The sequence below is a fragment of the Urocitellus parryii genome, chromosome 6, assembly GCF_045843805.1.
Source record: "Urocitellus parryii isolate mUroPar1 chromosome 6, mUroPar1.hap1, whole genome shotgun sequence".
Taxonomy (NCBI): domain Eukaryota; kingdom Metazoa; phylum Chordata; class Mammalia; order Rodentia; family Sciuridae; genus Urocitellus; species Urocitellus parryii.
Genome location: NC_135536.1, coordinates 193,467,502 through 193,490,655, shown reverse-complemented (window position 1 = coordinate 193,490,655; position 23,154 = coordinate 193,467,502). Strand labels below are relative to the sequence as shown.

General features: G+C 63.2%; 1 protein-coding gene across 2 annotated transcripts in view; it reads right to left on the bottom strand.

Annotated features, from left to right (window-relative positions):
• Nucleotides 1-3,708: 3,708 nt before the first annotated feature.
• Nucleotides 3,709-23,154, bottom strand: part of Prex1 (phosphatidylinositol-3,4,5-trisphosphate dependent Rac exchange factor 1) — a 127,264-nt gene continuing 107,818 nt past the window's right edge. For both annotated transcript variants that reach the window (XM_026390934.2, XM_077799630.1), the window contains exons 20-40: nt 22,614-22,750; nt 22,185-22,296; nt 21,735-21,922; nt 21,380-21,541; nt 20,595-20,805; nt 19,691-19,964; nt 18,640-18,846; nt 17,250-17,338; nt 15,981-16,063; nt 15,807-15,897; nt 13,895-14,023; nt 13,634-13,675; nt 12,571-12,791; nt 11,170-11,269; nt 9,509-9,652; nt 9,305-9,419; nt 8,321-8,387; nt 7,270-7,442; nt 6,060-6,162; nt 5,808-5,875; nt 3,709-4,497 (exon numbers count right to left, since the gene is read on the bottom strand). In XM_026390934.2, coding sequence (XP_026246719.2) covers nt 4,455-4,497; nt 5,808-5,875; nt 6,060-6,162; nt 7,270-7,442; nt 8,321-8,387; nt 9,305-9,419; nt 9,509-9,652; nt 11,170-11,269; nt 12,571-12,791; nt 13,634-13,675; nt 13,895-14,023; nt 15,807-15,897; nt 15,981-16,063; nt 17,250-17,338; nt 18,640-18,846; nt 19,691-19,964; nt 20,595-20,805; nt 21,380-21,541; nt 21,735-21,922; nt 22,185-22,296; nt 22,614-22,750 — 2,759 coding nt within the window. In that variant the 3' untranslated portion in view covers nt 3,709-4,454. The remainder of the gene's footprint in view (nt 4,498-5,807; nt 5,876-6,059; nt 6,163-7,269; nt 7,443-8,320; nt 8,388-9,304; nt 9,420-9,508; nt 9,653-11,169; nt 11,270-12,570; nt 12,792-13,633; nt 13,676-13,894; nt 14,024-15,806; nt 15,898-15,980; nt 16,064-17,249; nt 17,339-18,639; nt 18,847-19,690; nt 19,965-20,594; nt 20,806-21,379; nt 21,542-21,734; nt 21,923-22,184; nt 22,297-22,613; nt 22,751-23,154) is intronic.

Sequence of the window (23,154 nt, the reverse complement as noted above, 5' to 3'; positions counted from 1 at the left end):
GGACAGGGCGACTTTAAGCCCACCTGAAAAACATGAGGGAGTGAAGCCAGAGGCCCTGGGAAGAGTGTTGAGCCACGGGAACAGCACGTGGAAGGCCCTGAGGCAGTGCTGTGGCACGAGCAGTGAGGCTCCCTCTGCTTCACGGCCGACCACCTTCCCCTTCTCTGGGACAGCGACTGTCCAGCCCTCCCCCTCCCCCTTCCTGAGGTTCCAGGACCCGGTCGGCTCTTTCCTGGGGTGCTCCTGGTCCATGGAACCCTGTGGCCACCCTGCTCCCTCAGACCTGGAGCCACACGGGGGCTCAACCTGCCGGCTGTGTGACCTCAGGTAAGTCACTAAACTCTCTGAACCCATTTCCTGCTCATCCTAGAGGAGGCCCCTCAAAGGGGCGGCAAGAGGCTGATAAGGTGGCGCCTGCCCAGCAGAGTTGGACAGACACACAGCACTCAGCACGCGGGAGTGACCCCAAAGGTCCCCACTGCTCCTTCAGAGGAGTTGGGGAGGGGCCAGGTGGCCAGAGGAGAACCCCTCTTGGATCGCAGCCTCTCTTCACAGGTGGGGGACCCACAGCCTGCGGGGCCCTTCCTCCAACACCCTGCTGTCCTGCGGCAGCCTCGGACAGTCGAGGGGACGAGGGGACAGGGGACCAGGGTGGAGGGGCCTCCTGAGCTCAGTCCTCTGCCTCACCACAGTCCCCAGGAGCCAGGACGGCCTGCCCCACAGCGCCACCTGGTGGCCACAGCTTCCACATAGCCATGGTCCCGAGAGGGACTTGGGGCGCCTTGGCAATCGTGGGTGCCCGGCCACAGCCTTCGGAGGACCGCTCTTCTCAGTCACAGGGCCATTCACCCCGTCTCAGATCCACTCGGCAGGGGGAAGACACGGAGAGGAGGAGGGTCACCGAGAGAGAGAGGGACAGAAGACGAGTCACGGTCCCCGCTGGTCAGGGACACAGCAAAGCTGAGAAAAGAAACAGCAAAGGCGAAGCAAAGAGAAGCCGAGGCAGACGGTCACCTGAGCCCCCAGGAGGGCCAGTGCCCGTTGTCCAAATGGCCCCCGCGCTGCCTGCTGGCTGGCCCTGTCCCCAATGTGCACCCAGGAGCCAGCCTCAGGCCTGAAACCTGGTGCCAGGCCGGGAGCTCAGGAACCTCAACTCCGGGCACGACATGGTCCCTGGCACCCTCTGCTGGACAGGCTGGGCGCCACACGCCTCCGGGAAGCCGCTGAGGGCCTGGCCCATGGGACACCCAGCACTGCAGAGGGAGGTGGAGGGGAAGGCTCTGAGCGCGGTGACCGCCGGGAGATGGCCACTCAGTGAGCACGGCAGGCTGTCGGGTCCGGGAGCCAGGCCAGGGTTCTGACCTCAGAGGTATCAGACAGGACCTCCTGGCCACGGCCAGGCCAGAGCCGTGGTCAGCGGTACATGCTCCGGCTGCTCCCAGCACTGACGCTGGGCCTTCCTCTCCTTCAGCATGATCCCTGGTGGCCGGCTCTGGGCTGGTGCTTGGCCACACACACAGGATGGGTGGGCTGGCTCCCAGGGTGCTCTTCCTGGCTGCCAACCCCATAAACAGTTATGATTAGATAAAATCATGCAGTGGCCAACACACCCGTCCACTCTGGCTTCCTGAGGGACCCTGTCCACATCACCTGCCCTTGACAGTTCAGACAGCAGCCTGCAGGTTCAGGCCCCGGGGGCCTGGACGCCAGGGGCACAGGAGCACAGGACCCGAGAGGCCTCTCCCTGGGCTGCACCTGCCCTGGTTCACTGTTGACAGGTGGTGACTCCTGGCCACCAGCTCCTGCCCTGGCTGGCAGGGACAGGCAACTCCAAAGCCCAGGACCCGAAGGTGAAGCGCCAGAGGTCCTGTCAATGGGAGCCAGGCCCCGGGGACTGGGGGACCTGAAGCGCTGGGACCCTGCTACAGGCAGCAGCTGCTCCTCACCCACTGCATGTGGCCTGGCAGGAATGTGGACCAGGTGACCAGGGCACCCACTGCCAAGAAAACAAATCAGGATTCAGGAGTGAAACCCACCAGCTGATAAATGAAGGTCCACACCACATCTGGGTGCCAGGCAGCGGGCGGGGACACTCCTACTCCAGGTCCTGCCAGGGCCCGCCTGGGGTCCTCTGGTCTCCTGTAAGAAGGCCCCTGGCCCTGGAAGCCCTCTGTCCTGCTGAGCACTGGAAGGGCATGTCTAAGAGGCAAGTGGGGCCCCGTCCCCCAACCCCGCCAAGCCCCAGCCGGCCCCAGGCTGCCCGTCCAGCCCTTCTCTGCAGGCCCCAGGCAGTGTCCAGGCTGAACCCGTCCTTCCTGTGGCAGCGTCTGCTGACCCCGACTCCAGCTGGGGGTGACAGTCGTCTCTGAGTTTCTCTGGATCCAGAAACTGGCTCAGGTAATTCTAAAGAACCGATCCATCACGACACCCCAGATCCCAAAGTCCCAAATGCTGTCACAGCATCGAGTCTTCTGGAACCTCAGTTGAAAGACACAAGGATACCCTGGAAGGGGCCGGATGGGGCCCTCGGGAATGGGCCCAGAGGGTCAGCCTGGACCCCGGCGGGAGCCCACCCGCCCACGCTGAGCTTCGGCTCCACTCCTGCTTGGATCCAGTGGCCCCGCAGGTTGGGGCGCAGGACGACCCGGTGCTGTCCCTCAGACCTTCCTAAGCCTCTGGCACCTAAGGCGCCAGCAGGGGGCAGCCAGCTGCTGGGGAGATGGCAGTCACCATCTTCTACATCACGGAAACCCCAGGTCCGGTCCTAAACTCAGGGAAAACGCACCCAAGACCCATCACGCACCGCTACCAGCGAGTCACAAGCCCCGTGCCATCCCAGACCATCCCTGCCGTGGCCGGCAAGGAAGCCACTCTGTCCCTGTGACCAGGAGAAACCTGAGGCACCGGGTGGAGGCACCAGAGCCAAGGCCACTGGCTGGAGGACCCGGCACAGAGCTCCCAACCGTCCTGTGTGGCCGTCGGAGGCCAGAGCCGCCCCAGGCCACGTGCCACAGACCAGGCAGGCCGCAGCCGCCTCCTGTGTCATCAACTGGTTTTGATGGTACTAAAAGCCCATCGCGACTGTGAGGAGAGGAGCCCGGACATGTAAGAAAACCAGTGCGCAGTGGCTGCCCCGGGGCCCTCAGCCCCCTCAACAGGGCTGAGGCGCGTCCTGGGCTTTAACCTGCAGCATCTTGTGGGCCTGTGCACGGTGACAAGAGGGGGTGGCCTCTGGGGACGGCGGGGACCAGGGTGCCCAGTGGCAGCCCACACCCACTCTCCCAGCCCGCCAGGGTGGCGAGAGTGACAAGACACCCCCTCCTCCCCGTGCTCCCTGCAGATGCCCATGCCAGGGACAGCCTGCTGAGGGTCCTCTGTGGGTCCCTCTGCCCACAAGGGCAGGTGGCTTCAAAGTCCCAGGCGCCCTGCTCTGAGAAGTTAACATCAAAAAAATAAAGTCCACCCGAGGTGCCACGCAGTGTCCCGCGCAGGAGGCCCCTCGGTGGCCCCCGGCTCCCCGCCTCCCTCCGCAGCTCTGCCACCTCTCAAGCCCTTGCAGCCACCATCTAGAAAGTTCTAACCCCGAGTCAACGCTGGAGAAGAGGGTGGGCAGCAGGCACCTGTGGAGACCGGGACACCCTGCCACCCCGGCTCTAAAACAGAGGACACACTAGTGTTCTTAAAATTTTCAATAATTTAGTTTCTCTTTTTTAGTAGAACTGGGTAAAACTGCAATACTACCTCACATTGGTCCCTGTTAGACAATATGCCTTTCTTTGAAACTTAAAATGTCAAATATATAATTATACAACCTTAGAAAACATCTCGAAGACGGCAACGACAACAAAAAATAAAATAAAACACCAGAGACGTCCCGCCATATAAATAAGTCCGAGAGCGTCTCGGCCCAGGGCTGGCGGCTCCAGTTCCGATGGCGGTGAGTGACGTCATTAGCTGGTGTGGCTCTTGGGTGTCCTCCGGTGGCAGGAGCTGCGCCTGTCCCTCTCTCCTCCTGGCCGAGGCCGGGTGCCCTGAGTCCACCGAGCTGGTTAGTAAGGTTAGGGGTGCGCAGGAAGCTCGGGCGGAGACGGCGCGGGCCCTGGGACGTGGCCTGGAGGGAGCCCGGGTTCAAAGTGCAGTGGTGCCATCCCGAGGGAGCTGGCCGCAGGCTCCCGGGGCAGCACCTTGACACTGTCCTAGGACTGGGATGGAGTCCGGAGCCTGGCTGCACCGTGAGCTCCACAGCCCTGGAGCCCAGGGCCCAGGGTGGAGAATGTGAGCCCAGGGTGGTGGGCAGTCATGGCCGAGTGGGCCCTGTCCTCGCAGCAGTGCAGGGGGCTGGCCAGGGACAGCTGGGCAGGAGCCTCGGGCCATCTTTGCTGCCTGTGGCATGGCCTGCTGGGTCCCCTCACTCCGCGGCTCCGTGGGTGCAGCTGAGTGGTGACCCGTGGTGTTCAGAGGTCTCCATCCACTGGAGGCTGGCAGAGGCGGTAGAGGCTGGTGGGGGCAGGAGAGAGGGGATGAGTAGGGCCCCAGAGGCCCTTTAGCACTCCCCCACCACTTTGTTGACCTTATGGGCGATGCACACCCAGAGGACACCACTTGGCAGGAATTGAGACGGAGCGTGAACACGTGGACATGCCACACCTTCCCCAGCTGCCCGGTCCCCTCCCGGGACACATCTGTCCCCCAGAGGCCAGCAGGTATTTACAGACACAGGCGTGTCTTTGTGAGCAGACCCGTGTGTTCAGACACGGGGGTGGGGGCGTGGGGTGCCCTTCTGCACCTGCGGCCACTAGCGAGACCCGGTCTCTGCCGGAGCTCCTCCCTCTGCAGACCCCGGGACCCAGATGCAGAAGGGTGCAGAGAGGGCTCCGAGCCGAGCCTGCACCTGAGGGGGCGGCTGCTGGCTCTCCAGCAGGACAGGAGGTCAGATGGGCCCCGAGGAGTCCTGACCGCGGAGCGGGAGCAACGGGCAGCAAGCCACCGCAGTACGGGAAAGCCAGGCCCCAGAGGGCTCAGGGGACAGGGTTGGGCCTGGGTTCGGCGGCTCTGCCATCTCCCAGCTGAGTGACCTTGGACAAGATGCTTAACTTCCCTGGGCCTCAGCACCCCCACCTGCCAGCTGGGGACCACAGCAGGACCTTGCTCTCAGCATAGCTGTTTGGGTCAAATGGGTCCCCATGGGAAGATGGGCCGGGAACCTGGGGCGGGGAACCGCCCAAAAAGCATGAGGAAAAGAGCTGAGGGTGACGAGCCCGTGTGGCACCCTGGGCACCACCGAGGCTGTGAGGGCTGCAGCACCACCAAGGGCAGCGGCCTGGCCCGACCATGTGCTGGGGCCACGGAAGACAGCGTCACTGGGGGAGTGGCCCCAGGGCGTGCAGGGACACTGCACGAGTTTAGCACTATCCAAGCTGTTTCCAGATGAGAAGCTATCGAACACCGTGGACAGACGCGGAGAAGGAACTGGGCAGGGGCGGGGGACAGGGTCTGGCCCAGTGAGCACAGGTCCCAGGGGCTGCACAGGGCTCAGTGCCACCGAGAGACGGTGGGGTGGAGGACGGGAGGGCAGACTGGCCGCAAGGTGCTGACCAGGTCCGCCCAGCAGCCACCCGCCGCTCACTTGGGACCTTTAGGGACCCTTTCCAGGGCTCCAGGAGAAGCAGGTCCTCGTGAGGTTACAGATTGAGCCAGACTCGTCTCTCCCAAAGCGGGGTCCTCAAAAGCCAGATGGGGCCCTGGCAGAGCCCAGGGGTCTGCCAGGCTGAAGGCCCCCTGGAGGAGACGGGGCAGGGGCCACTCACCGCGGAGCACCCTGGGGCATCTGATCCTTGACTCGGAGGTTTTTGGCCAGAATCTCTACTCTGGGGCCCTGGAAGGAAAGAGTGTCAGTCTGGGGCCTGGAGGAGTGGGGACAGGCAGGGACACCTGGCTGCGGGTGGGGGGCTCCCAGGTGAGCTAGGTCTGCGCTGAGGGCGCGCAGGCCCAGGTGGCCTCCCACACATAGGGAGCAAGCAGCTCCCCGGGGCCCCAGCCCGAGCGCCGCCGAGGCCCACCTGCTTCCGCATGATGTCCGTCGCCTGCATGATGCACTTGGGCAGCAGCCCGTGGCTCCGCGCCAGGATAGCAGCCTGCTCCAGGGACACGCTCAGGGTGCTCCTGCGGGTGGGAGAGGGCGTGGGCAGCGGCTCCCACCGCCAGGCCTCACCTCCAGTGCCGTCACCCCGTGTGGCTGTGCGGCCCACCTCCGCCCTGCGTCCTCTCCGGCTGACCTCCCCCACCTGCCCTCCTCCTCCTGGCAGCTGCCAACCCTCGGCAGGTCACTGCTGAAAGGCAGGGCCTGGGGACTCTCAGTGGGCTGAGGGCTGACCGAGGGGACTCCTCCGGCCTGGCCTCTGCTCAGTGGCCCCCAGCACAGCCACGTGGCTCAGACCCTATAGTGTCAGAACTGGCTCGGCACAGGGCCTGCGGCTGGAACCCACCCTGCGCCCTTCACTCCGGTCCATCTCTGCACACCCCAGTTTCCTGAGAATCAAGACAAATGTGTCATGGACGTGGGGACCAGAAAGAGGGCTGTCCCACGCACTGCAGGACACGGAGAGCACCTGGCCCCACCACTAGATGCCAGTCCCCAGACACTGCCAATGTCCCCTGGGGAGCAGAACTGCCCCTGGCGGAGAGCCCCTGAATGAGCCCTTCCACACGGGCTCAGCGGGAGGAAATGAGCCGTGGGCGCAGACACCTGGCAGTGCCCAGCTCGCAGGGCGCCCTCCTCCCTTGATGGGACACAACTGGACGCCTGTCCATCAGTGCCTATCAGTGCCGGACACGGGGCTAGGTGGTGGGCTACGGCAGAGTGACACGGCCCCTGACCTCACGGGACCCTGCCTGGGGGGGCGGGCAGCAAACAGAGGCCCTGGTGAGCGGGAGGCACCTGAGTGGGGGGCACTGGAGAGGGGCGGTCTTCCTCCCTGGGGCCAACACGGGCGGGGACAGAAGTGTCCAGCAAGGCCAAGAGACCAGCGCAGCCTGAGGAGGTGTGCGACACCGTTCCCTCGCGGATGGCAGGCCCAGGAGCTCGGCACCCGCCTCCTGCTCCCGAGCCTGGCTCCAGGACACCCGCAGCCCTGCCACCCTCCACCGCTGCCGCATCTCACAGCAACCTGCGGCCAGAGCGCCAAGGCCCTGCCCGGGGCCGGCAAGCAGTGGAGGACCAGGCCTCGGGCCCAGCCGCCCTGACCCGAGGCCTGGCCCTCTCTGGCCTACCTCTGCATGCCGGTGCCGCACAGGGCCATCTGACAGGCCCCCAGGCGGTAGCAGAGCTCCGAGGAGACGGGGATGAGGCTGGCACCGAAGCTCCCGCTGGCCCCAGGTTTGGGGTGCACCAAGGACTTCATGAGGCGGCAGAGCTCGTCCAGGGCGTTGATGGGGCGGATCAGCTGCAAGGCATGGGACAGACACAATGGGGACGCTCGGGGCACAGCCGAGGGCCCCTGGCCTGCCTCCCCGTCTCCTCCTCATCCACAGGTCCCTGCACCTGTTCCCCCAGCGCCCTCTCCAAGGTTTCCATGACCTCTGCTCAAGAGCAATCTGTGGCTCCCGCTACCCTGCAGTTGGCATTCGGCGTTCGCCCCGTACTTCAGGTCTCACCCCCCGGCCCGGCCTCTTCATGCCCAGGGCGTCTCTGAGCACAAACAGTGCCTCGCTCGCGCCCTCCAGACCCCTCCTGAGGAGGAGCCCTCCCTGCCGTCCCAGACCCCCAGCCACCGAGTGCAGGTAAAGGTGGCTCAGTCTTCCTGCGCCACGGCGAGATCCTGCCGGCCACACATCCCACAGCGTGGTGCCCAGCATCTCCCAGGGCAGCTTCCAGCCCCAAGGCCAGAACGCCACGCTGGGGTGAGGCCTGCACAAGCCGGGAAGGCCCCGGCCACAGACACTGAAGAGCAGGGCCAACAGGCCAGGGGGAGCCCCGCCCAGCACAGGCCAGCTGTGGGGAGGAGCCCCCAGGAGGCCTCGCACCTGTCCACTTCTCAAAACAGCCGGAAGCCTCCGTTGCTATGAGGAGACCTCTCGGTCTCTAAGTGCCCACAATCAATGTGAAGGAAAAAGAGGACCTGGGCCCCCCCGGCGTGGGTCCACCTCTCCACCTGCAGGGCGCCGGCCCCAGAGAGACCCGCAGTCACCACGAGAGCAGAGAGGAGCAGGCCACCAGTGAGCAGAAACCACCTGGGGACTCCCAGGTGGGCCGAGTGGCCCCTCAGGCCCCGCCGAGTCCTGACCCCGGGAGCCCCACCCAGCCCAGCACAGGGGGACGCACCTGGTCTATCTTCACGGCAGTGGTGCTGGCGTCCGTGGGCAGGTTAGACCGCTCCAGGTAAAACGCCCTGCGGGAGGGAGAGGCTGAGAGGGGCCACCCAGCCACAGCTGCAGGGCCGTGGTCTCCCAGGAGGGGGCCACCCTCAGGGCTCCTCTGACAGCCCCCGGCCACAGGGCACCTCCCCCCCAGTGCTGTCCCCAACAGCCCCTGCCCTGCTGCCGCCCAGACCTGCTCTTCCTCCCTGAGCCCGTCCCTGCCTGGCCCTGGGCCCGCTCACTGGGGCGCAGAGGTTCCTCTAAGGGCCCGACCCATGGGCACCTAGGCCTTGGGAACCAGGCGGTCTCCACTGGGCCATGGAAGGGAGTAGAAGCCACAGGTGAAAGACGAGCTTGTGGAGCAGGTGGACGACAGCAAGTGGCCAACCAGGCCCCAGGGGAGGAGGCCCTGACACTGGACCTGCCATCTCCTAATTCTCAGCCACCCTTTGTCACCCAGGCAGGACTCGGAGGGCCACGGCTGAGGCTGCTAGGGACGTGGGAGCTGCTCCCCTGGACACGTGCTTGCCCCCTGCAAAATCTGTTCCCTCCACTTCTCCCTGCAGGTGTGACCAGGACAGGGGCCCAGGGCCACGCCCCTCTCAAGGCCCTTGAATCTCAGCACCCATCTCGGCTCCGTCCCCACGCAGAGTGGACAGGCAGCTCTGCTCAGCAGGAAGGACCTGCTTTGAAGCCAGACTGTTGGCTGTGTGACCTGGGGCACACTGTGTATGCCCCTGGGTCCCAGTTTCCTCATCTGGAAAATGAGTTAGCATGACCTACTGTGTGCACCGCCATCGGACTCTCATGCAAAGGCCCCGCACAGAGCAGGTGCCCCAGAAAGGGGCGTCTGGCCCTCTCCTCCCGCGGAGGGTCTGCCCGGCACTGCCGTGTCCACGCCCTGTGGCACTCTCTGAACCCTGGCCCCAGCACAGCCCCAAGCACACACCTGAGCTTGCGGTAGTACTGCTGGACCTTCTCCAGGGACTGGGCATTGACTTCCTGCTGCAGGTCCTCTGCTGCCTGGCTGCCCGCAGGAGACGGCCCCTCCACGTTCTCCAGGGCTGAAGGGAGAGGAGGGAGGGAGGGGCTGGGTCCCCAGTGCTTGGTGGCCTTGGCTCGGCCCCTGCGGTGCCCCATAGCCGCAGCTCACCTTTCGTGAAAAGCACGGTGTGCAGGCGGAGGCTGGCCCCGCTCTCCAGGCGGGAGGGCAGCTTGGAGAAGTGGTAGCTGTCGAGGTAGAAGACCACCCTCAGCGCCTGCCGGCCGCCCTCGATGTGGTAAGAGACGTTGGTGTCTGCGGAGGACAAGGCCAGACGGGCTCACCGCAGGGCCCCGCCCCCGGCTACAGGAGCTTCAGATCTCCCTTCCCCAGGTGCCAGAGTGACATCCCAGTGCCTCCCTGTCCCCCCACTCCAGGGGGTAACCCCAGACCCCCGTCTTCCCAGCCTCAGGTGGCACCCTGGGACTTCCATGTCCACTCACGCCAGAGTCGCATCCTGCGACCCCCGTTCCCCAGCCTGGAGAGCGCCTCAGAGCCCCACCCCGCGGAGCCGCCTGGGACCTGCCTCCTGGACACCCTCACCGCTGCTGGTTGCCACTGCTTTACTCTTGGCCCCGACACTGACTGCTCGGCAGAGAGCCAGCCGGGTGTCTTCAGAGCCCTAGGGTGCTCCTGTCACCCTCTGCTGGTCACTCAGGGCCCCACCTGGCAAAAGCTGCCCTCCAACAGGACCTGCATCTCATTCACCCCCATGAGGAAGAGCTGCGGGCAGGGGGGCAGAGGGCAGCCCTGGGGACCCCTGCTGCGCCTGCAGGTGTCACTGGTGGACCAGGGCTTCTCCCGGGGCCCAGCTCGGCCCACGACAGGCAGCACCACAGCCAACTCAAACTGGCCCCTGTGCAGCAGTCTGCGTCCTCGGCAGGGACGGTACTGCCCCAAGGAGGGCAGAGCTGGTCCTTGAAGGGGAGGACGGATGTTCCCGAGAGCCCAGACACGCAGCCCAGACACACAGCCATTTCAAGGGGGTGGCACTTGGGAAAAGCTGTCTCAGGGGGCTTTCTATGAAGTGAAGTGAAGAGCACCCATCTAGAGAGTGGCCCTGGGCCCATGAGCTCTGGAGTCCTGGGGACAGCACGTGGCACAGGCGCCCTGTCCCACCCCTGAGTTCCCGAGGTGGAGGTCTGGGCGGGGTCCCCAGGGCCCAGCAGAGCCGCGCTGGAAGCACACACAGGGTTCTCGGCCTCCGCAGGAGGTCACCTGCACTCCCCCGGGACCCCTACCCAGGCCCCAACTGACCCACAGCAGCCAGCGACTGGGATCGGCATCTCTATGCCCCCAGGTGACCCAGGGTGGGACCACGGGGAGGGCAGAAGCTGTGGCCATGCTGCCTGGCACCGTGGCCCGGAGCCTGTCTCTGGCTGGCAAGTACCGAGTGCTCCCTGCTGCCGACGTGTCTGGGGTGGGTGGTGCGAGCGGGTGGGCAGGTGGGCAGGGGGGTGGGCAGGGCAGAGGGAGGAAGACAGGACCCAGGAACCTCAGGTAATCACGGCCTTGGTCCCGAAGAATCTTAATTCTTCCCCACAAAGAGGGGCGATCTGAATGGGATCTGAGGGTGGGTCTTTCAAGGGTGGTGGGGCAGCTGGCTGATGCGGAAGAACCCCTTTTCCACGTGGGCTGCAATGCAGCTCTCAGACTCCAGCTGGGGGTGAGGCTCGGGCAGCTGGCCTGCTCGCGCGGGAGGCCAGGTGGCCCCACACGCTCCTGCCGCCTCAGTGTCCTGACACCCACAGTGGGGGGGGGGGGTCACTCACTGGCCACGTAGTTCTCATCCAGCTGCTTGAAGGAGAAGCTGACGTTGTCCAGCTCCGACAGGGTCACCCAGATGTCCTCCAGCATGGTGCGTTCCTCCTTCTGCAAGAAGACACTTGAGGGACCTCGGGTGCCACCCACCCCAAGCTTTCCCTGGACAAGCTGGGTCCGAATCTAGGCCACGTGCTACTCAGCGGGCTCCTCCCACCGGTCCTGCGTGTGCTCTGCCTACAGCTTGTCCTGCTCCCCCAGGGTCAGAACCCACCTCGCTCTGACTTGCTGATGGCCCTTCCCTGGACCAACGGTCACTAACAACCGTTCCAAAGCTAACCCACCACCTCCCTGCCCCTCCAGCAGGCCCCACCCACCCGATTCTCTCTCCCCTTGACCCCCACAGCCATGACCAAGCCCTGAGACCCACCATCAAAACACACTCCAGAGCCCCCCAACTTCCCAGCCACCACTCCAGGGGGGTCCACGTCCCAGGAGGACCCCACAGTCCCCCTTACCCTCCCCCAAACAACCCCCCTCTCCCTGTGCTGTTACCTTTGTCTAACATGAACCCACATCCCGTCTCTCACCTGCCTCCAACCCGCGAGCCTCCTGCCCGGAGCGAGGCCCAGCCCTGCAGACCCAGCCCACGCACCTCACCTCCCACCGCCTCCCTGCTCCTGGGGCCACAGCTGCTCCCTCTGCCCCACGCTGTTCCTGTCTACTGGCTCAAAGTCACCGCTTCAACACGGCCAGCTCTGACCACAGATTCCCAAGGAACGCCATGGCCTCCACTTCCCTGCCCCTCCCCCCAGCCTTCCATTCTGTCTTCTCATCTGCCTCCCCAGCTCTAAGGTGAGCTGTGGACCCCAGCAGTCTGGTGCCTCGCAACATCAGAGACCAAACGGACAGGGACTAGCATCTGGCTCTAAGACATGAGGGCTGGTGTCCAGGCAGCCTTTCTGAGTCCATTGAGAGCAGACTTCTGCCCAGCAGAGGGCGCTCCGAGGCCACACTTCCCACCGGCCAGCAGCTGGGCCTTGGCCACCAGAGCCACCCAGCACTACAGGTATTTGTCCTGGGACTGTTGTAGGACACTGAGGAGCATCTCTGGCCTCCACACACCAAGTGCCAGAGACACTACTCCTGGATATTTCAATTGCTATAACTAAAAATGTCTCCAGATGCTGCCAGTGTCCCCTGGGGCGAAACCGCCTAGCTGGAGCACCATGGTCTACGCCATGTCTTTTACCTATGTGTGTCTCCCTCCCACCAGGACGTAAGGCCCCAGTTCCTAACAGCAGTACATGGTAGGTGCTCAATAAACACCTGCTGTGTGAACAGCGGGGCCATGGGAGCCAGCTGCAGGGGACACAGGCTGAGGGGCCTCCCGTCCTCCTCTGCCCACTCACCACTGCGGCTGGCGCCAGCAGGGACTGGCAGTGCAGCAGGACCCCGGTGGCGGCCACCTGCTCCAGCCACTTGCGGCTGGCGTCCCGGCTGCTCTCCTCGTACTCGCCGTTGTTGTTGTAGCGGTAGCTGAGGGCCGCCAGCAGCTGCTCGGAGAAGGTGCACACCGCGGCCACCAGGGCCTGGCAGAAGATGGCGTCCCTGCGCAGCTGCAGCTCCGTGTCTGTGATGGACAGACAGGCCTCTGGGCAGGTGCTGGCAGCAGGCTGCACCACCCCTGGCCCCGAGCCCCCCACAGACCCTGCATGGGGCGAACTGGCCAAAAGTTCACTTGGGGCCAAAAGCCAGGTCCACCGAACTCCCCCTCGGTGGGCAAGCCACTTCACCCCAAAGCTGCTGCTCCCCCGACCAAGCAGGTGGGCCTGTGGGTGTCTGGCCACTATCCAGGCCCGTCCCTGGCCACCTCTCCGGGATGCAGTACTTCTCGGCCTGGCCGGCTGTGCCACCAAGCCCCACCGGCGCTTTTGAGAACCGAGTTCTCCTGCTGCCCCGCCCCCCACCACCCCGCCCCACCTGAGGCAAAGAGGCTGCAGGTCCCAGCTGCTGAGAGGAATTCCCCTTGACATCTGGCCAGCTGCGTGCAGCTGCCTATTTTGACCTGGATCCTCCCTTGACTACAAATTTCTGAGAAGGGAGGGACAAAGGTGGACAAACGTGGCCCACCCCACCTGCAGCTCCGGCCTCCACAGTCTGCTGGGTCTGGAGCCTACTGACAAGCAGCCTCCCTCGCCCTCCGTCCTCTATCCTGTGTCCTCGTCAATAATCACCCAGGTAGCAGGTGGCCCAAGACAGGGCTCCCAGCTCCAGGGACGGAGACTTGTCCCTTGGACACAAGGTGCAAGTCTTAGAGGGGCAGGAGGCCAAAGTATCGCCTCCCCCAGTGCAGATCCTGATGGGCCACAGAAGAGGCCTCCCCAGGCTGTCCTCATGGACGCCCACAGCCAGGCAGGCCTCGCCGGGTACCCCTGGGCCCATGCGCTCACGGCTGCCCCTCAAAGCCCTCACCTGTGCACTTCAGCAAGGCCAGGAGCAGCTGGTTCTTCCCATCTGGAGGAGGAGGGAGAGGAGGAGGAGGCTAAGGGGGGCTAGCAGGTGACAGGAGAGCCGGCCCGGGGAGGTCACTCAGCTGACAGAGTGCAGCCACTCCTCGTCCCCTTCCCTGAGCACACAGGGGAAGGGGCACAGAGGTGGGCCCCAGCAGGACCCTGCTGCATTCCAGACCCAGCCAAGGCCACAGGCCCCCCATGACCCTCCCTGCCTGCGGACCTTCCACGTATCTCTGGATGTTGTCCACCAGGGTCTTGATGGAGCTGGGCAGGTTCCAGGGGTCCTCCTGGATGCTGATCTGGATCAAGCTCCGGCCACGGACCATACACTCTTCTTTCTGTTTGAACTCTGGGGCAGGAAAGATGCATGAGGGCTGGGAAGGGGCCCAGGTGCTTTGGAGAACAGTGGCACAAAAGCCCATGCCCTGTCACCAGATTCCAAAGCTTATAACCTAGATCCAGGGAGCAGCGGGCTCTAGGATGTAATCCAGGCCTTGGAGGACAAATACATGGTAAGTGTGCTACCACTTCACATGCCATTCCCATCGCAGACACCACTGATCCATCTCAGCACCCTTCCTGCTAGTTGGGAGCAGGATCCACAGCCACAGACAATCCAGTGGAGACAGCACCCATCAATCACAGCAGGCTTTGCTCCCAGATCTGGGCCCTGTGGCCACAGAAGCCTTCTTCTCAGGTACAGGTCTTCATGCCACAACCAACTAAGCAGGCACATGAGTGGTGACCTCGTTCTAACCCTTCGCTAAACAGAGGAGGAAGCCCAGGCAGGTCACTTGCCTAAAGTCACACTGGGTAGTGGGAGAACTGGGACCTGAATCTGGCCCTAACAGGGAAAAGCCAGGCAGACGCAGGCCCCGGTTCCCTTGGCCTCTTCCAGGGTCTCTGAGGTCTTTGTGGCTTGGGGCCTTCTCTGCTGTTTCTTCTGGAGGTTGACCCCTGGACAGGGGATTGACACAGCGGGAGGGACAGCTGAGCAGACCCGATGCTCCCCTGGAGGCAGAGGCTGTCCACATTCCCGTCTCCTGCACACAGCTGGGAGCCCGCCAGGTCAGCAGTGTCCCCTCGGGCTCAGGGTCACCAGCACCCAGCACAAGGCCTGGCACAAGCTGGCTCTAGGGAACTATTTACCTGCTGCCTAGCTGCACAGATGGACTGGCAGCTGGGGACGGACAGATGGTGGGGGGGTTAGTGGGAGGAAAGGCAGGAGGACATAAGAAATGCCAATTCTTTCCATCTCAGCCATTGCAGAGGAAAGTCTCGGTTTGGTGCTGGTGAGGCCTCAACTCTTTTCTCACTACACAGCCCTCTCCTGAAGAGCAGCAGAGGCCCCGGGCAGGGAGCAGTGCCCACCTGACCGCAGTGGGATGACACCGTGGCTTATCATTAATATATGGCCTACTACACCGGCTCTTCCTATGGAGGCATTTTAATAAGATCCTTTTAAAATTCAATCTCCAAAAGGAAGATACCTTTTCAAAACCTATTTGTTCATTCACTTAGGTACTGGGGAATTGAACCACCAGCCCTTTACCACTGAGCTACATCCTCAGTCCTTTTTTTTTTTTTTTGCTTTGAGACAGGGTTTTGCTAAATTACCAAGGCTGATCTCAAGCTTGAGATCCTCCTGCCTCGGCCTCCTGAGTCACTAGGATCACAGGCCTGCACCACCATACCCTGCAGGAGATGCCATTAGCAAAACAAAAGTCACATCTATCATAAACTCCTCAGCAAATTCACAAGGCTGGAAAGTGTGGTGAGGGGAGCAGATCCCCGTGGGTATGACAGACAGGAAGTGCACTCCAGGCTGTCCCTCATGTCACAAACGGGCAGGCCCAGGGGACCCAGGGACCAACCCCAGGACACCAGTTGTCCCTGTAGAGAGCCAGGTCAGGCTTTGCAGCTCCTACAGCTTCTACCACACAGACCTTGTTGTTTGGCTTTTACGAAACTTTAAAAATGAAATATAAGGATGACAGTGGAGACAGATTCTGAGCGAAAGCAGGCTGTGGGCTGATGTGGCCCTCGGGCAGGAGTCTGCCGGCCTGGGCCACCAGAGCCACGCCGCAGGGTGTGTGCCACAGCGTCCAGCCTGCTCCCAGCGGGCCCCTCACCTTGGAGACTGTGTTCCATGGGGAAATGCCTGGTCTCCTCGAACGCCCTGCCCATCACCGGCCCCTTGAGCAGCGTGTTGATGGCGTCCACCTGGAGACAAGAAGCCCCCGGTGAGCGTGGCTGCCAGGGGGCTGCGAGGACCCAGGGCCACACCAGGCCGGGACAAGGCCGACCTGGTTGAAGAGGTGCTCCAGGCAGCCATGCAGCTTGTCCTGCTTGTCCGATGGGATGCGCATGTCACAGGGCAGCTCGTCCCCTGGCAGAAGACAGAGCGTGGCTGTCAGTCATTGCTGCCCCACCCCGCTCCTCCCCAACCTCTTCTCAAGGAGGCCACACGGCTATAGAGCCCTAGACCCACAGGGGACATGTAGCCTGCCAGACTCAGGCCCCAGCTGAATCACTGGGCAAATCCCTGGACCTCTCTGAGCTTCTGTTTCTTCGTCTAAAAAATGGGCAAGAAGCACTAACACCCCCCAGATGGCAAGCTGTTGTCATTCCCACTCCACAAATGAGGGCACTGAGGACAAAGACCTGGATCCCAGCCCCACGGCGTCACGGCCCCGTTCCAGTGAAGTCAGCTCCACTGAACCCCTCTGGGGACATATTTCCATGGCCTGATCTTCTGTCATGAGACAGTAGAGCCCAGCCACACAGTCCGCCTGCCTGGGCCTTCTTTTCTTCTGCCACATGATGGGGGCAAGTTTTTAAGCAGAGACGTCCTCTGGCAGGACACAGCAGTAACGGGGTGCAGGGGGGCGGCCTGGGCAGCAGGAGGCCGTGGCTGAGGGTGAGAGGGATCCGCCACCTCGGCCTGTCTCTTTCTAATAATGGCCCATGTGGACGTGTGACCTATTTATGCACAAAGTGCACTTTCTAAGTCTGAGTAAATGAGACTAAAATTAACACACAGCCACGTCAGGCTTCAGGAAGCGCCCCAGACACAGCACGACCTCATCCGATCATCCACCTGTCCGTCCAGCCGCCCGCCAGCCACTGCATGTCCCTCTGCATACATATGCCCTTGCCGATGGCATCCAAGTACCATCGGTGGGCACACTTGGGAGCATGACAGGTTTGGATTCGAGTTCACTGGCTTCTTTAAACCTTCCTGTGCTATCTGGACTTTGGGTTGGTTCCTATGGGCCCCCTTGGTTCCAGGGATCTGTGGGACCTCGGAGCACCCACCACCCACACATCCCATGCAACCATAGGCCATGGTGCATGATTGCACCGAGGCCTCTATCTGCTCTGTGTGGGGATCTTAGCTTTGCTAAGTTCCAGCACCTGGTGCGTGAGAGGTGCTTGACTAAGTACCTGACAAACCAGCAGACAGAAGGAGGCTCCATGCGATTCAAAGCAACGAACTCCAAACAACGGAACAGAGTGGGAGGACACCCGCTAACCAACCCGCCAGGACCCTCCCCGCTGGGCGGCCCACTCACCGGACCCCATCTCGTCGCTGCCCAGGTAGGAGCTGTTGCTTCTCACGCTGGTGTAGGACAGGACCGAGTCCCGGTTGCTGTTGCACTCGCTGCGTTGGGGCGAGACGGCCGAGTCACCCTCGCTCGCACCCCTGGCCCCACACCCAGACCCGCTCCAGAGCACGGTCAAGCCCCAGCCCAGGGGACAACCAGCCCGGGGTCTTTCAGGTCCGCCAGGGGGAAGCGCTTCACGGCCCAGCACAGAAACAGAGCGGAGAGTTGCTTCCACTCAGCTGTCACCACTGTCCAAGGTCCCCAGTGCTCCCGAGTGCCTGGCTCTTCTTAGGGACAACCCTGACTCTGGGCACAACCCACCACTCACCTGACCAAAAGGAACTCAAGGAATCAGGAGCAACTGTTCCAAAATTCCACCCTACGCTCTTTGACAATTCAATGAAAAACCAGAGGAACAGGAACTTCAGAAGGAAAACCCAGAGACGCGAGGGACCTTGGCCTCGGAACTCCGAGGACAGGCACACAGGCAGCCAGAACGACCCAGTTACAGACTCCAGGAAACTGGGCACAAGGACCAAGTAGGTCCCGTGGGGACAAGAGGAGCATTCGCTGGCCGCATCCCTGCAGCCCTGGCTTTGCCCACCAGAGGGGCCTGGCTGCCTAGGACTCCTCTGGCTGCAGCTGAAGGTGACAAGGCCCTTCTCAGGGGGTCCGGGGCTCATCAGGCTGAGATAAGGAATTACCAGCAGCCAGGCAGAGTTAGCACAGGGAACCGAGTTCTAATCTACTTCACCGCTAATTAAGGCCTCACTGATGTCGGTACAATTAATCCAACCAGTGGCAAGACAGCTCACGGCCTCTCAGAAGAAAAAGAAGCAGACTTATTCCTCAGATCAAGTAAAAATAAATAGCGTTTATTTTTGTAGTGCTGGGGACTGAACCCCGGGGTGCTCTACCATTAAGGTGCACCCCCAGCTCTAACTACCTACCTACCTACCTACCATCTACTTATTTTGAGAAGTAAGTTACCAGGCTGGCCTTGAACTTGAGATCCTCCTGCCTCGGCCTCCCCAGCTCTGGCGTTACAGGCGTGCATCCCTATGCCTGGCAGAAACCACAAGTCTTAAACCAAGTTTGAAGCACACCATGTGGGCAGGTCAGCCCTCTCCTCTGCACTGGGACACGTATGGCTGAAAGGGTGGCGTCTACCAGGCCAGATGGAAGCGCCAGCCTGGGCGGGGAGCTGAGTGGGCTCTCTGGGATGCACCTTGGGCGGGTCTCAGGGCCAGACCACCGCATTCCACAAAACGTCCATGGTCCCAACTTCCGTATGGTCAGAGGCTCACTGTCCTGCTGGCCGTCCCACCAAGCCCCGGGCCACCCATACCATGCCCACCTGTAGGAGTCGCGGTAGCTCATGGTATCATGGCCTGAGTCCTCCTGGTCTTCCTCGGACACCTTGAAGCACACTTTCTTGATGCCCCCATGGTCGGTCCTGTCCATCTCGCTCTCCTCGCTGACCAGTGAGGAGGAGGAGGCCTCCTCAGCCAGGGGCGGGTCACAGGCCCCGCCAGGGGTGGGCTCCGTGATGGTGGACAGCAGCCTGCAGGGCAAGGGCTCCAGGTAAAGGCCCAGGCCCCAGCTTCACCCGCTGTGACCTTTGACCCCTTGGAAAGGCAACCACAACTGCGCAGCCGCCCGCGGCCCTGCCGGGGTGAGAGCGCAGGTTCACGCCTTCTGGCGGCTCCTGGCCTGGCTCTGCGCACAGGCTGGGGCTCTGCACATGGCCCAGAGGGCATGGCTTCCAGACGGCAGGCCGCAGGGCCTCGGACACCCCTGGGCTCTGCCACCACGGACAAGAGCACCCGGGACAGATGGCAGGTAAACGCGCACAAGGAAAAGTCATTCAAAAGGCAGTTCCTGCCCAGGCCGCACGCAGCCCCTTCAAACCCTACCGCCACCACCTCCCGTCTGAGAGGCCAACTGTTCATGAGACTCCACCTGCGCAGCAGGATGGTGTCACTGGCGTCTCAAGGCTGGGAGGTGGGGACTGACACGCCACATGTTAGACACAGTGCTGGGCCTCACAGGCGACCCACAAGCCCGGGCTAGCCACCATCCCGCCTCTCAGGAGATCAGGGTCACAACTGGCCCCGCTCTGCAGGTGAGGAAACCGAGGGTCAGAGAGGCAGCCTGAGGTCACACGGCCAACAGGCCAGGAGTAAAGCCCAGGCCTCCGGCTCCTGAGCCTGCAGCCGCGGCCTCCACAGAGAAGTCCCCACCCATGAGGCAGAGAGCACGACAGGACCTTAGGAGCCTGCAGAAGGGGCAGCAGCACGAGGGGGTCCGCCTCCCCGCGGCCCCGCCTCCCGCGGCCCCGCCTCCCACGGCCCCGCCTCCCGCGGCCCCGCCTCCCGCGGCCCCGCCTCCCCGGCGGCAGGGCTCACCTGTTGATCTGGGTGACGTACTGCTTCATCTCCTTGAGGGCCACATCCAGCTTGGTGAAGAGCTGCAGGTAGGCGTCCTGCACCTCACGGTCCTCCTGCTTCAGCAGGAAGCTCAGGCCCCGGTCCTCCTGGCCCAGGGCCCCGCTGGGGGGCCCGAGGCTGTCGTTGAGAGCCTGGCCGTCGGGGTCCCCGTCCACAGCAGGCAGGCACTTCCAGGACGGGGCGGCCATGGTGGTGATGCAGTGCTGGGTGTAGGACATGGGGTTCAGGTGGCCTGCGGGCGAGGAGGGGAGGCCGGAGGTCAGCGGAAAGCAGACCCACTCCCAGAACTCCGGGAGAGGGAACTTCCCTGCCAGAACTTTTTCTTTTCCTTTTTTGGCGGTACCAGGGATGGATCTGAGTGCCTCGTGCAGGCCAGGCAAATGCTCTACCACTGAGTTCTACCTCAGCCTTTTTAAATTTTTTTTTTTAATTTGGGGACAGGGTCTCACTAAGTTCCAATGCTGTACTCAAACTCTGCGATCCTTTGCCTCAGTTTCCCCATTAGCTGGGATTACAGGGGCACGCCACAGCGCCCGACTGCCCTTTTCAGAATCTTGATCCACTAAGTTACCTCAAGAAGACAGTTTCAGTTTGATGCTAATACACCTTTAACCACGGTTGGCTTTTCCTGTCTGGAAATGCAGACATGGTGGCTGGCACACCAGCAGCCATACTCCACCATGAGGCACCCTGAAAGTTAGAGACCCCTTCTAGAGATGGTGACGCAGAAAGATAGAAGGGCCTGGACTCCTAATGACCACAGAGCCACCATTCTAGCCTGGACTGTCGGCCCCCGACACTGTTCTGTTGAGGTACCATAGTGTGAGTCTAAGCACCACCTCTAACAGACACAAGCCGGTACCTTGCTCAGGGTCAAGGCCGATGAGGGAGGGCTTGCGTCCGAAGCGAATGCTGAAGGACCTGCCCACCGAGGGGGTGGTCTTGGGGTAGGACACCTCCATGAGGTTGACATGGCAGTTGGTGGGGCAGAAGTCCAGGCCGCACAGCGGGTGGGGCTCCAGGGCTGCCCGCTTGAAGGCGGGGCTGACGCGGCTCCTCAGCTGAGCTGCAAACTGATAACAGGGGGCACGGACCGTGAGCGGGACCGGGATCCTGGCCACCCCTAGGAGGCAGGGCCTCCGAATGGGAAGCACTGCCCCCACACTGTCCCTCCCGGGCCAGGCAGAGGCCGGGGCGCGGGGGCCTCAGGACAGTTGCACCCACTTCTCCACGTCAGCTGCTGCCCCTAAGCTGGCCTCAAGGAACCGTATCTCCTGGCTCAGTTCTGAGGTTCAGGCAGGGCTGCCTTCCCCCCAACAGGGCTAGGACAGGGCCAGCAAGAGCTCCCTCTGACAGTGCTAAAGCCAGAGCTATGAGGGCCACCACCTCACGGCCCGAGTGTGAAGCCACGTGGGGAACAAAGCCGAGGGACGGAGAGTGGCCGTACTCCTGCAATAGTGTCATATCCGATTGAGAGCCTGGATACAACCATGCCTGAAGTTCACCTCTGTACTCTTCAGTGACAGAAACCCATAAAATTTCCTGTTTAAGCAAAGTTGGACTGGAGTTTGACACTGATGAAAAAAATACCCCAGGTGAGGTCCCATGCCTGGCGGCCAGCGGTGGGGACCTGTGGGGCGCAGCTACCTTCTGGTAGCAGGCGATCCTCCGGCCGATGCTCTCCAGCTTGGTGTCACAGATGTTGCGGAACTCGAAGTGGGGCATGGTCACGATGGCGCTGCTCCTGGCCATGAGCCGTCCGCAGTTCTGCACGAAGGCGCTGTCCTCCGCCGCGAAGGCCTCCAGGACCTGCAGAAGCAGCAGTGGCCGCTGAGCACCTGCTGAGCCGGGAGGGACCGGGCTCCACCAGCACCCCAGGTCAGGTCCGCTGCGGCCATGCTGCAGAATCAGGCTAAGGGGCAAGTCGCCTCCTCGGCCCCTGGCCGCCAGGTGCAGGGACAGGGACTGGACCACGGGCTCCAGGAGGGCCCCTGCCCAGGACCTTGGCGGCGAGGCCGAAGCAGCCGCGGGGCTCCACGATCCTCTCCAGCACGTGGCACTTGACGCCGGCCGTGCTCACGTACTCGTACACCACGCCGTGCTCCAGGTTCACGTTGTCCACCGTCAGGCTGACCACCGGCCCGTCCTCGCGCAGGCTCAGCTGTGGGCCCAGGGACAGCAGGGGCCAGGCTGGAAGCCAGGGGGCAGGCGACACTGAGGAGGGCGCCGCGCCACGCAGCCAAGCCCTGGCACCCGCACGCGACGGGAGCCTCAACCCGAGGGCGGCCGGAGCCCGTTCCACGGCGCTGGCTGCCTCTGCTGCCCGCTGCCGTCCACCCCGCCCTGGAAGAGCCTGCCCACCTGCCCCCCACACCCAGTCCCACAGGTGGGCAGGACACTGGCACAGAACAGGACACCGCCCTGTCCCTGTCGCGACCCCCCCTCCCCCTACCAGAGTCTGGCTGGTCGTCCTCCAGGGTCCCCGGGTCCTCTGCGGGGGTCTCCTGGCTGGCTCGCGCCTCCTGGGCGTCCTCGTGGGTGTGGTAGATCCAGTGGTAGAGGCCCTGGGAGGAGCCACTGTGAGAGGGACGGCCAGGGAGGAGGGGACGGGGCCAAGGGGCCACCCGCTCAGCTCTGGGCCGGTTAGGGACACTGCCCTAAAGGAGCCTCCAGATGTCCCTGTCCCAAGTCACAGTCTGGCCATGGACACCTAGACAGACAGCAGAGGGCGTGGACGATGCCACCCTGCCTAGAGCCCCTGTCCCTATCCCAGAGCTGGGGACCCAGGTGGGGGTGGGGCCAGTCCTCTAGTGCCCTGGGCAGAGCCCCCTGTGCTGCCCGCACGTCTCCCCAGGGAGGGCACCCAGCCCCGGCCACTCACCAGCGCCTCCTCTCCACGACTCCGGAACGCCTGGAAGTGCTCCAGGACCTCCTGGGCACCCTCGCTGGCCACGCTGTTGCCGTTGACCTTCAGGACACACTGGCCGGCACACAGTCCGGCAGCCGTGGCCTCGGAGCCTGGGGGAGGAGCGCTTGAGGCAGGGCCAGGGCGGCGGGGCGCAGCGGGCAAGGCAGGCCACCGGAGGCACCTGGCCACACCTCCCCCTGGAGCCAGCAGTGGCCCCCGAGTGCACAGAGTGGGACCTGGCACCCCACTTCACAGAAGAGACAGACTCAGAGGGGACAGCTAGCCAAGGCCACACACAGGGGACCCGGGTCTGAATCCAGGCTCAGGTCACTCGAGAGCTTCGTCTCCCTCATTGTCCTGCACAACCTGTGGTCCTGCACCAGGGTCAGCCCGTGTGGCCAGGGGAGCAGAGGCTCAGGAGGATCGGCAGCCTCGAGGCCACCTGGCCAGAAGCCGGGCCTCGAGCCGGCGCTACCAGTCACCAGGCACACCTTCCTCCCGCGTCCCCTGGGGC